Below are 11,755 nucleotides of genomic sequence, written 5' to 3'. Positions count from 1 at the left end.
TTCACGTTCCAATATATAAAAAGAACTTTAAACTATAATTTTAAATCGTCGTCACATTAAAATAAAAAAATTTTGTTTAGAAGTGACTAAAAAATCAACGTGAAATCAATATCGTTTTTTGTATTTAATTTTATCCTTTGTGTTTTTAATTTATTTAAATTGATATATTTTGATAAAAGTACAGTTACAATTTAAAAGTCAATAATAAATGAATAATTATAATTTAATATGCAAAGACATTATATTACTGATAGAATTTTTTCTATTTAAAATAATAGAATATTTTTATATAATACTAAGACATTGTTTATTTCATAACTCAAATCATGACTCAAATTATATTGCTACAATATTTTATCTCATACAATATTTTTCTTTTACATACAGAACTCAAGTCATAATTTGAGTTATGTAAATGAACACAATCTAAAAGACATATTTTCTTTCAAATTTTTATAAATGAAATTTTTGTTTTAATTTTTTATAAAAGAAAATATTGAATTATAATTCAAATATTATGAACCAAAACTATATTACAAAGTAGTTGGGTCTAATTCAAAATACTATCACGTTCTAAATTCACAAATGAATTATTTTTATTTTGAGGGGGCAAAGAATAATACATCTTTTTTGACACATGTTGTCAATTTATTTTGAGGCGGCAAAGAATAATACATTTTTTCCTCCCGACACGATAGTTATCTGGCCAATAAGAGGACGAGTCCATGGAGTGAAAATGGAGGTTACCACAGGGTAGCCGTTTCCAGTAGTCTAGGGTTTTGTTTTGTTACAGAGTCTCAAGGACGAGGATGGGTAGTCAAGTCTACAGTAGTGCGAGAAAATCAGGTAGAGAGAGAAAGACAGAGAAAGTACATAATAATAATAATTTATATTATTATTATTATTATTATTTTCCTATATTTATATATAGGGATAGAAAAGGAAAGAGAAAGCTCAAAGTTAGGAAGAGTTATGAAGGCAGATACAGTATATACATATATATACACCTATATATATCTGTGTATGTAAGGACAGAAATATATATATATACAGATATATATAATAATAGAGGGGAAGGAAAAGCAGAAACAGGCAACAGCAGAACCTTTTGTCTTTGTCATGTAGAGAGAGAAAAAAGTATAAAACGATACAGAGAGAGAGAGAGAGAGAGAGAGAGAGAGAGAGAGAGTGGAGGGTTGTTGTTGGTGCACAGAGTTTGCTGCGAGACAGAGAGAGAGAGAGAGAGAGAGAGAGAGAGAAGCAAAAAAGAGAGAAAAAAGTGAGAAAAGGAATAAAGAGAAGAAGAGGTTCAGTTCGGTTCGGAAAAACCCTAACCCTAGAAATGCGCATTTTCTCGTCCTCCTCCGGTGCTCTGTGATTGTGAGGAATAATATTATTGATTCGTGTGTGTTTTCGATCTCGGAGGAAGGAAGGAGAAGGAGATTAGATTCATTCCATGCTCTGTGAATTCGAGTTGTTGAATCTGAAAGCCCTAAATTTGCTGTCTTGAATCCCATCGTTTTTGCTCCTCAAGCTCGACTTTTTGCGATTCATATTTCATAGTGAAGCTTTGACGCATAAATTTTGTACGAAAAGAGAGGCAAGAGGAAATTGTTCTTGGATACTGAATTTTTGGCACATTCTGACGAAGTTTTTTCCTTTTTGGTCCGAGGAAGTGTTTTAGAGAAGTCGCATTTGGATTTGATTTTGGTGAATTTGAAAAAAGGATCTTTTGCACTGGAGCGATTATTAGTACCGGGGACAATGTCTTCGTTAAGTAGGGAATTGGTATTCCTGATCTTACAGTTCTTGGACGAGGAGAAGTTCAAGGAAACGGTTCATAAGTAAGTTTGTTCTTCTTGTGGTTGTTTTGTTTGGGAAGAAATGATTGTAATAAACTTCTTTTGTTTTATAAATAATGATTATTAGCACTTAGAAGGATTTGTTTCGTCTTTTTTTTTTTGGTCCCATTTCCATAATGAGCAATATAATAAATTTACCAGAATTGGTCCGAATTTGTATAGTTTTCTCTTCATGGATCCGAATAGAAAAAGAAGAGAAAATCTTACCTTCATGTCGGGAATTGTCTTTACTCTTTTGTAGCATTTTCTTTGCACTTATTTAGAATTCTAAAACAAATTTGCTGCGAATTCAGCTCATTGAAGTTGTGCGAAACTTTGGGAAGAAAATGATTATAAAAAAACTTTGAATTTGTTTTTAAAGCTGATGGTTTTTAGTAATTGACAGGGTTGCTTTAAGGGTTTTTTTTTTTTTTTTTAAAACGAGCAAAATGATAATTTTACTAGACTTGGTTTGGATTTGTGTGCTAGCTTAAATGGTTTCTTGAGAGTAAAGTTTTCTTAAATTTTATCTTTATTCCAGGAATGTTTGTGTAGCCTTTGTCTTACAATTTATTTAGCATCATAAAGCAAATTTGCAGCCAACTCAGCAAATAAGAGTGATAAGAAATTTGCATTTGCTTGTCATATATTATGTTGGTTCTATGTTTTTTCTTGCCCTCATGAGAAACAAAATGGAGGCTGAACAGATTTTTAATGCTGTGTCTTCTTAATTCTGGAACTTAGGTTAGAGCAAGAGTCCGGTTTCTTCTTCAATATGAAACATTTTGAGGATCAAGTCCAGGCTGGAGAGTGGGATGAAGTTGAGCGCTATTTATGTGGATTCACGAAGGTTGAAGACAATCGGTACTCAATGAAGATTTTCTTTGAAATTAGGAAACAGAAGTATTTGGAAGCTCTTGATAGGTGAGATTTGAAATTATGATTCTTGGCATCCTGACAGACATTTTACTTTTAAGATTTCTGACCGTATGCAAGTCCTGTAACAACTGTTGATTTGAAGGCATTTCAGAACTCAAAATTGAATGCTTTAAGTTATTTTGCTGAGTTCAAGAACGGGATCTGAGTTATGTTGGTTTCCAGTAGCCAAGTGTCGTTGAATATATATGTGTTATTTGCCCATCCTTTTGACATCTATTAATACAATTTTTTTCTTCGTCGCTATCAGGCAGGACAGGGCCAAAGCCGTTGAGATTCTTGTGAAAGATCTCAAGGTTTTTTCATCTTTCAATGAGGATCTTTTCAAGGAGATTACACAGTTGCTTACACTTGATAACTTTAGGTATATACATAATGCAAGTTCTCCATGGGTTAGTTGTGATGATCTGCTCTTTGGTTTTTATTTATTTTTGCTGTCTTATCATATAACCAGGCAAAATGAACAGCTTTCAAAGTATGGAGACACGAAATCAGCTCGAAATATCATGCTTATAGAACTTAAGAAGCTAATTGAAGCAAACCCCTTATTTCGCGATAAGCTTGCATTCCCAGCCTTCAAAAGTTCACGTCTAAGGACGTTAATAAACCAGAGGTGATTCGTAATTTTGGGATATTTATTGCCCTCTATATTCATTCATGTTCAACTCTGCCTCTTTTACATTTTTCTACACTTTTTTTTTTTTGTCATCCTCTTTTGCCAACAGAATTGTCTCAGTTTGTACTATTTACCTGATGTTGGTTTGCCCTGTTTCGTTGAAGTTCACTTAGCTGTTTGATCGTTTCAGTTTAAATTGGCAGCATCAACTCTGCAAGAATCCTCGTCCAAACCCCGATATAAAAACACTTTTTACGGATCATTCTTGCAATCCAACTGCTAATGGATCCCGTCCTCCTCCTACAAACAACCCCCTTGTGGGGCCAATTCCCAAGGCTGGTGCATTTCCTCCTATTGGTGCCCATGGTGTAAGTGTAAGGCTGCATTCCTTCAATCTCTCTCTTTCTCTGTCTCTCGGACTAAAAAATGACTTGCAATGCTCTCATAATACGTGCAATAATTCTTTATGCTGTGCAGCCCTTTCAGCCCGTTGTCTCCCCATCTCCCAGTGCTATTGCTGGTTGGATGTCGACCACAAATCCATCTTTGCCTCCCCCTGCTGTGGCAGCAGCCCCTCCGGGTCTAGTCCAGCCTTCTAGTACAGGTAAAAATTTCTATAACTAAGTTTGAATGCGGGCTTTTACTGACTTAGTTTGAATCTTATGGAACCTTCTTCATATTCTATGTATGCAGCTGCATTCTTGAAACATCCAAGGACTCCTACAGGTGTTACAGGGATGGATTATCAGTCAGCTGATTCGGAGCACTTGATAAAGCGTATTCGCACTGGCCCATCGGAGGAGGTGAGGAAGAGAACATTTATGTATTTTCTAAGTCCAAGTTTAATTATCATGCCTAGTATCTATTGCAAGTATGTCATGGTAATCATTTTGGTTGAATGTGCGCTTCCCAGCTAAAGAAAAAAGAGAAATACAAGAAACAAATGGAGGAAATACACTCACTGTTGGTTTTTATAGGTATCATTTTCTGCTGTAATGCATTCGAATGCCTATTCACAAGACGACATTCCCAAAACTGTTTTGCGGACTCTTAGTCAAGGATCTAATGTTATGAGCATGGATTTTCATCCACAACAACAAACTATACTCCTAGGTTTGTGAGCGTGAGTATGATTCCCCCAAGGAGTTTATTTTGTGAAATTGTTTGTTGAGCTTTTTATTTTTTCTTTTCAGTTGGCACAAATGTTGGTGAGATTAGCCTTTGGGAAGTTGGGTCGCGGGAGAGGTTGGTTCATAAACTTTTCAAGGTTTGGGACATACAAGCTGCTTCGATGCCATTGCAGGTACCACTTGTTTTCTGTTTTTCTTGAAACATTACAAAGTTTTATATCGAAATGTTTTTGGATAAACTAAATTATGAGATACTATATGTGCTAGCCCTATTCCATACCTTCAAACCCGGTCAGTCCTAGTCCTGGTGAACGTAGGCTCCCTTCATTGTTATATTGTGATACTGGCATGTTCTGATTTACTTTCGTCTTGGCTCTGCTAACAGTCGGCTTTGTTGAATGATGCTGCAATATCGGTGAATCGGTGTGTTTGGGGGCCAGATGGGCTCATGCTTGGTATGTAAATATTGTAGTCTAGGCCAAAATTTTTCAATGTATTATTGTTGGATAATATTGGTTGTGTTGTGCCCTTATTGCGTTTGCATTGATCAGGTGTTGCATTTTCAAAGCACATTGTTCAGCTTTATACTTACAATCCAACTGGGGAAATGAGGCAACATATGGAGGTAAATCTCATGCCTTTGAAAATACGATATTTGTTGGTAGTAGTAAGTATTGGTGATTGACTCGGTGTCTCATCTTTTAGATTGATGCTCATGTGGGTGGTGTTAATGATATTGCATTTGCTCATCCTAACAAGCAACTTTGCGTCATTACATGCGGAGATGATAAGCTTATTAAGGTATTTCATTGGTTGCAACCCTCAACTGGGTCTTTTTTTATTTTTATTTTATAAATCTGGGGGCTTTCTAAAGTTGCTGTACAACAGGTATGGGATGCTGTAGCTGGACGCAGACTCTATACATTTGAAGGTCATGAGGCTCCAGTATATTCTGTTTGTCCTCATTACAAAGAAAATATCCAGGTATCTTATATGGATCTGGTTATAAGCTTTTGAACACTTTAATAAGTTGGCTTTTCATTGGAGTACAGCCATCTGATATCTTAAAACAAAAGTTAGCTTCTGACTTTAGATCTCAATTACACTACGTACACAGTTTATTTTTTCTACTGCTATTGATGGGAAGATTAAAGCCTGGCTTTATGATTGCTTGGGATCAAGAGTGGACTATGATGCTCCTGGACTTTGGTGCACCATGATGGCGTATAGCGCAGATGGAACCAGGTAAAGGTTACCTATTCTAGAGAAGATAAAGGGGAGATGCTTTATTTAACACATTCTTGTATTTCATTTTATTTATTCTAGGAATCTTTTATATGATGCATAAAGCTGAATAGATTATGTTCCTAGTTTGAACTCTTTCTCCACTTATGACGTTGATTTTGTCCAACTAAGAATGCAATTTTTTTCACAACCTTCTCATTCCTTTTAAGTTATTGCCATTTAATATGGTCTATTTTCGATTTCCTAGTTAGATATGAAATTCGTACTCTCTTGAATGACATAGATATGTATAATGGAGATGGATAAATTTTTAATTTATATTGAAATGTGTTCGCAAACTTACATTTATATCCAAATTAATGATGAAAAGAAAATTTTCATAAAACTATGTATTCTTTTACTGGCAGGCTTTTCTCATGTGGAACAAGCAAGGAGGGTGAATCTCATCTTGTAGAGTGGAATGAAAGTGAAGGAGCTATCAAACGTACATATTCTGGTTTCAGGAAGAGATCTTTAGGTGTTGTCCAGTTTGACACAACAAGAAACCGATTCTTAGCTGCTGGCGATGAATTTCAAATTAAGTTCTGGGATATGGACAGTACCACTATGTTAACAGCTGTTGATGCAGATGGCGGTTTACCTGTTAGCACTTCTATCCTTCACATTTTGCTAAAAGTACGTGAGTAGGAAGAGTTGGATGTTCAATGAGTGTCGTCTATTTTCCTATTTGCAGGCAAGTCCTAGACTAAGGTTTAACAAAGAAGGGTCGTTGTTGGCAGTCACTACTAATGAGAATGGTATTAAGATTTTAGCCAACAATGATGGTATACGCTTGATAAGGATGCTGGAGGGCAGGGCTATGGATAAGAATCGAGGTCCTTCTGAGCCTACTAATTCCAAGGTAGTTTCTGTTCTCTATTTGTTTACCAACTTTTGTTGTTGTTTGCAAACTTTGCATGGAAATATAATGTAGCCTACTTAAGTAAATGGCATGAAGGCGCTGTTCAGATCCTTAATTCTTCATGAATTTGCCAATGGATTCTTTTATTGAAAACATTTTTGTTTGTGTTGCAGCCACTAATTGTTAATGCACTAGGCCCAGTGGCGAATGTTTCTTCTGCTGTTGGTCCTACCCTAGAGCGTTCGAACATTATACCGCCTGCTGTGTCTATCAGTGGCCTTGTAAGTTCAGCTTCTTAAAATGTATGAAATTGTTAGTTCACGCTTGTTCACAATCTTATATTAGTTGTAACTGCAGAGTCCTGTGGAAAATAGCAGGCTTGTTGATGTTAAACCACGGATCTCCGATGATATAGACAAGATTAAGAGCTGGAAGATTCCTGATATTGGAGATCCATCTCTACTAAAACCTTTGCGATTGCCAGATTCTGGAACTGCTGCTAAGGTGGGTATCATTGTTGTATACTTTGCTTAATATAGGAGAAAGCGCTGCTAATATTAGCTTTCATAGGTATGAGAAATAGATGTATTCTGTTTCTACCTCCGTTTTCAGCTCTTTTTTCTCTCCCTTCCTCCCTCCTCCTTCTCCAAGCTGACTTATCTATGTCGTTGAGATGAATGGTGTATTTTTTGGCCTAGTGAAAATGCGGCCTTGTTAATTGATTTTGTCTCCATTAATTACGAACATCTTCGTGCGCATGCACATTAGAGAAGGCAGTTGGAAAAACTTACTTGTGTGTTTATGAGTCTATAATACCAGAACTGAGAAAGTATCAATTCCGAATTTCAGGTTGTGAGACTTATGTACACTAATAATGGCCTTACTTTGTTGGCTCTAACTGCTAATGCTGTTCACAAGCTATGGAAATGGCACCGTAGCGATAGGAATCCATCAGGAAAGGTATGATGTCCGTTTTCATAACATGCAAATATGCATTTCTTATTTAACTTTTTGGTCTTTCTATTAACTTTCGAACTCTCTTTCCTTTTTTGTTTCTCCCCTCAGGCTACGGCTTATGTCACTCCACAGTTGTGGCAGCCTCCCAATGGGACGCTTATGACCAATGACATAAATGACAGTAAACCACCTGAGGAATCTGCTGCATGCATTGCTTTATCTAAAAATGATTCTTATGTCATGTCTGCCTCTGGTGGGAAGGTTTCGTTGTTCAACATGATGACCTTTAAGGTTGTAAATTTTGTTTGGAATCTATTCTCGTGAAAACTTGAATGTTACCAACTTTTCTAATCAAATTGACGCCTACCTATAATTGGCTCAATTTCCATGAATGAGTTGTATGACTAAAACTGGCTACCTTTTCAGGTCATGACAACATTTATGCCTCCACCTCCTGCGGCGACATTTTTGGCATTTCATCCCCAAGATAATAATATAGTTGCCATTGGCATGGAGGATTCGACTATTCAAATATATAATGTTAGGGTTGATGAGGTAAAGCATCTCTTTTGGTATCGTATATTTTGTATGTGTATTTCATTGGAGTGAGGCTACCGGGTTCCTTTTACTTTTTAAAACTTGCAGGTGGACCCTTAAGATTATAGTTTGACCTCATAAATGTGTGTTTAATGCCATTGTGGTATGGCTTTGAAGTTAGTCGATAATCAGCAAATTTGTCTGTACGAGTAATATTTACACATCCAAGTTCTAACTTAATCTGTTAGACGTGTTCTAATCAGTTAAGCGTGCATCAAATGGTTTCTGATTATCCTGTGAAAACTGATCTTGGGAGATTTGACAGGTCAAAACGAAACTTAAAGGCCATCAGACTCGGATTACAGGTCTTGCATTTTCTCAAACTCTTAATGTGCTGGTTTCTTCGGGCGCTGATGCTCAGGTTAGTGGCTCATTGAATTTATAATTAAACATAATATCCACAATGACCACGAGTAAAGGAGCCATTGGCCATCCTCAAGAGCAATGCAGTTGTTCTTCTGGATGAAGTTAAAGCAGAAATGTTTATTCTGTTTAGTTTTCATAGTATATGGATTTCTGTTCTTTTCACCACAAAGTCCTCGAATTTAACTATTTATTTTATTTAATTTAAATGTTCCTTTCCCTTAGATGAGTGGTCATATGAGGATGGATTGCATACGGAATGAAGTTATTCGTAGTAAAGTAGGTGTAGCACCAATAGAAGATAAGGTGCGGGAAAACCATCTGAGGTGGTACGGGCACGTACAACGTAGATCGTTAGATGCACCTATTCGTGCTTGGGAGAACATCCAAATACCTAGTACTAGGAGAGCGAGGGGTAGACCAAGAATTACTTGGGCTGACGTAGTTAGACACGACTTTCAAGATCTAAGGCTTCAAGAGGGTCTCGTGTTTAATAGAGCAGACTGGAAACGAGAAATCTATATAGCCAACCAAAATTAATTTGGGATTAAGTCTTGTATTTGTTGTTGTTGTGGTTGTTGTCCCTTGTGATCCCAATTCAAATGTTTTAAGTTTCAAAAGATTTATGGTTTGAGTTGGATTGTAATTATGTTGAATCATGCTTTGGAAAAAAAGAGCTTTTCAGCAAAATTTTTATCCTTGGAAGAATTGTTATTACCTCAGATTTCAACTGAATTTACTTGCCTTCTGGCTTTCCAAGTTTTAGTCTGTGGTTTTTATTTCGATCATTATAGTTATGCATGTGGAGCATAGACGGATGGGAGAAAAAGAAGACGAGATTCATACAAGCACCAGTTGGTTGGCAGTCTCCGTTGTCTGGAGAAACTAAAGTTCAGTTTCACAATGATCAAACGCATCTGTTGGTTACCCATGAAAGCCAGATTGGCGTGTATGATGGCAAGCTTGAATGCTTACGCTCGGTAAGTTATCTACTTAAGCACTTCTGTCACACTCATGGGTGCTCTTTTTTTTTTTTTTTTTTTTTTCTGAATATCTAACAAGGTACGTGGAAAAAGGATTTATTTTCCAATTATTGTTGGCGTCTTTTATTGCTGACAGTAGATTTGTGTGTATGAGTTGAAATTGTTATTCTACGACGTAATCATAGCAGAGAATTGGTAAGGGACACGAATGTGTTCCTCAAACTTCATGCACAGCTCAGATTACGCTTCTTATAAAAATTGTATCGTTACAAGAAAGATTTCATGTTCTCAAGTCATAACAATGTAGAAGTACAGCTTTTGATAGTCATTACTTAAAAAAAATAAATAAATAAATTTTGGATTTTAAATTTGTTGTAGTGGTATCCAAAAGATGCACTTGCTGCTCCCATCTCAAGTGCAATATATTCTTGTGACGGATTAATGGTATACGTTGCGTTTTGCGATGGCGCAATTGGCGTTCTCGACGCAGATAACATAAGACTCAGATGTCGAATAGCTCCTTCTGCTTACATGCCATCAGGTGCTCTCAGGTAAGCATAGAATCTTTTTGTTTTTTTGTTTTTGTTTTGTTTTGTTTTTTTTTGTTTTTGCCATCAGCTGCTCTCAGGTAAGCATGAGATTGTCTTTTTCATTTTTTTTCCTGCTATATGAACATGTAGTCATCGTCTCTGTCGTGACATTAGTTGATGAACACTCTTGTGCAGCAGCAACCCAGTTTATCCTATGGTCGTAGCGGCTCATCCGTCCGATCCTAACCAGATCGCACTTGGCATGACCGATGGCACGGTACACGTGGTCGAGCCATCCGACATTGAGCTTAAGTGGGGTGGAACACCATCTCAAGATAATGGGCCACTTCCATCAAATTCCTCAAACCCCTCCTTGAGCGGTCAAGCATCAGAACATCCTTCAAGGTGATGATGATTGATGGTCACGGACAAGTAGGTTCTGACCTGAGGAGTACAGAGTCGTGGTTTTATAAATGTTAGCTAGCTCCTCTTCTTTTTTGTTTTTTAAATACGTTAGGCCGTGTTGCATTCGTTGTAAATCTTTTCGTCTTTGAGCTAATTTTTTCAAATTAGCTTGTGGTCGGAATATATTGGAAGACACCTTGAGAGGCCAATTTGCCTTCCCACAGTATTTTAGTGTTTCTCTCTTTATACCTAGTCACGTATATGTTTTCATCATGGTTTTGGAATCAGTCTGTTAATTCATTACAGTTTCTATATCTCTATTACTATAACTTGTTAACTAGATTATTTCCCTTTTAAGAAAAAAAAAAAGAAAAAAGAATCACGCTCTAATATGACATACCTCGTTCATCTGTATAATGACTATTGATTCGTGAAACGTTGGAGTTTGCGCTCATTTCGATGAAGTAATATGGAAAGACAAACTGACAAACCACGAAGGTCTTCTTTATCGTCCCTTTGAAATTGTCGTTTTTGGAATGTCATACTTGTTTTCCATGGTGTTGCACTTTTTTTTTATTATTTTTATTTTTATGTTTTTCATTTATCATAGCGTTGTCGTTTTGCTTATTAGTTACCGTTCTTGGATTTTTTATTTTTTATTTTTTTTTGGGTGGCTGTCTTTTTTTGCTCTTCTCTTCGAGTTGTAGCTTCAGTTTGAAGTTACTATTACTTAGTTATCGTCGTTTTACAATTTTGTTGTTATCTTCTACTTTGTCGTTTTTCAGGTTATGCACGTTTTAGAATCGCGATTCATGTATTGTTGTCTTGGTTGTTGTCCTTTTATTTACTCGTTCTGTCGTTTTCTATTGCCGTTTTTAATTCTTTGTTTTTTCCATAATGTTTTAAGTCGTTTCCACTTATTGTCTTAGAGTTGTCGTTTTTCTGGAAGTATGTTTTCCAGTTTATCGTCGTTTTGAATGCTTCTGTCGTTTTCTCTTGTTTTTGAGACGTCACAGTTCAAACAATTGACTTAAACGGCGTTACTTGGCTCTTTCAACTTCCATTTACTAATCTACTACCTCACGGCTTCAATATTATGTACAATCAACCGTCTCGAGACATAGAATCATCACAATTTCGACGGAACATAAAATTTTCACAATATAAAGCCAACATAAATAGCAAAACAGGAACCACAAAAACTGCCACAAACAACCATTGCTCCCGGTGTCTCCGTATCCCGTCGACTTC

The 11,755-nt window shown here is 36.4% G+C and overlaps 1 protein-coding gene across 4 annotated transcripts; it reads left to right on the top strand.

Annotated features, from left to right (window-relative positions):
• The first annotated feature begins 952 nt into the window (after positions 1 to 952).
• On the top strand, positions 953 to 10,788 carry LOC21402636 (protein TPR2). Of its 4 annotated transcripts, none has more exons than XM_024165514.1 (25): positions 953 to 1,844; positions 2,586 to 2,765; positions 3,028 to 3,141; positions 3,232 to 3,390; positions 3,584 to 3,761; positions 3,871 to 3,997; positions 4,087 to 4,196; positions 4,371 to 4,506; positions 4,587 to 4,696; positions 4,909 to 4,978; positions 5,075 to 5,148; positions 5,229 to 5,324; positions 5,412 to 5,507; positions 5,641 to 5,768; positions 6,176 to 6,410; positions 6,502 to 6,669; positions 6,843 to 6,950; positions 7,027 to 7,173; positions 7,519 to 7,629; positions 7,735 to 7,917; positions 8,053 to 8,181; positions 8,489 to 8,584; positions 9,381 to 9,566; positions 9,948 to 10,120; positions 10,298 to 10,788. In XM_024165514.1, exons 1-25 carry the CDS (start codon positions 1,765 to 1,767, stop codon positions 10,506 to 10,508), a joined length of 3,405 nt encoding a protein of 1,134 aa, XP_024021282.1. In that variant the 5' UTR covers positions 953 to 1,764; the 3' UTR covers positions 10,509 to 10,788. The 4 variants fall into 4 exon arrangements, with proteins under 4 accessions (XP_024021282.1, XP_024021267.1, XP_024021276.1 ...); XM_024165499.1 differs by having other exon boundaries at positions 3,584 to 3,767; XM_024165508.1 differs by having other exon boundaries at positions 954 to 1,844; positions 10,295 to 10,788.
• Positions 10,789 to 11,755: the final 967 nt, after the last annotated feature.

Source organism: Morus notabilis, unplaced genomic scaffold (assembly GCF_000414095.1).
Source record: "Morus notabilis unplaced genomic scaffold, ASM41409v2 Scaffold201, whole genome shotgun sequence".
Taxonomy (NCBI): domain Eukaryota; kingdom Viridiplantae; phylum Streptophyta; class Magnoliopsida; order Rosales; family Moraceae; genus Morus; species Morus notabilis.
This window is presented reverse-complemented; position numbering and strand designations above follow the sequence as displayed.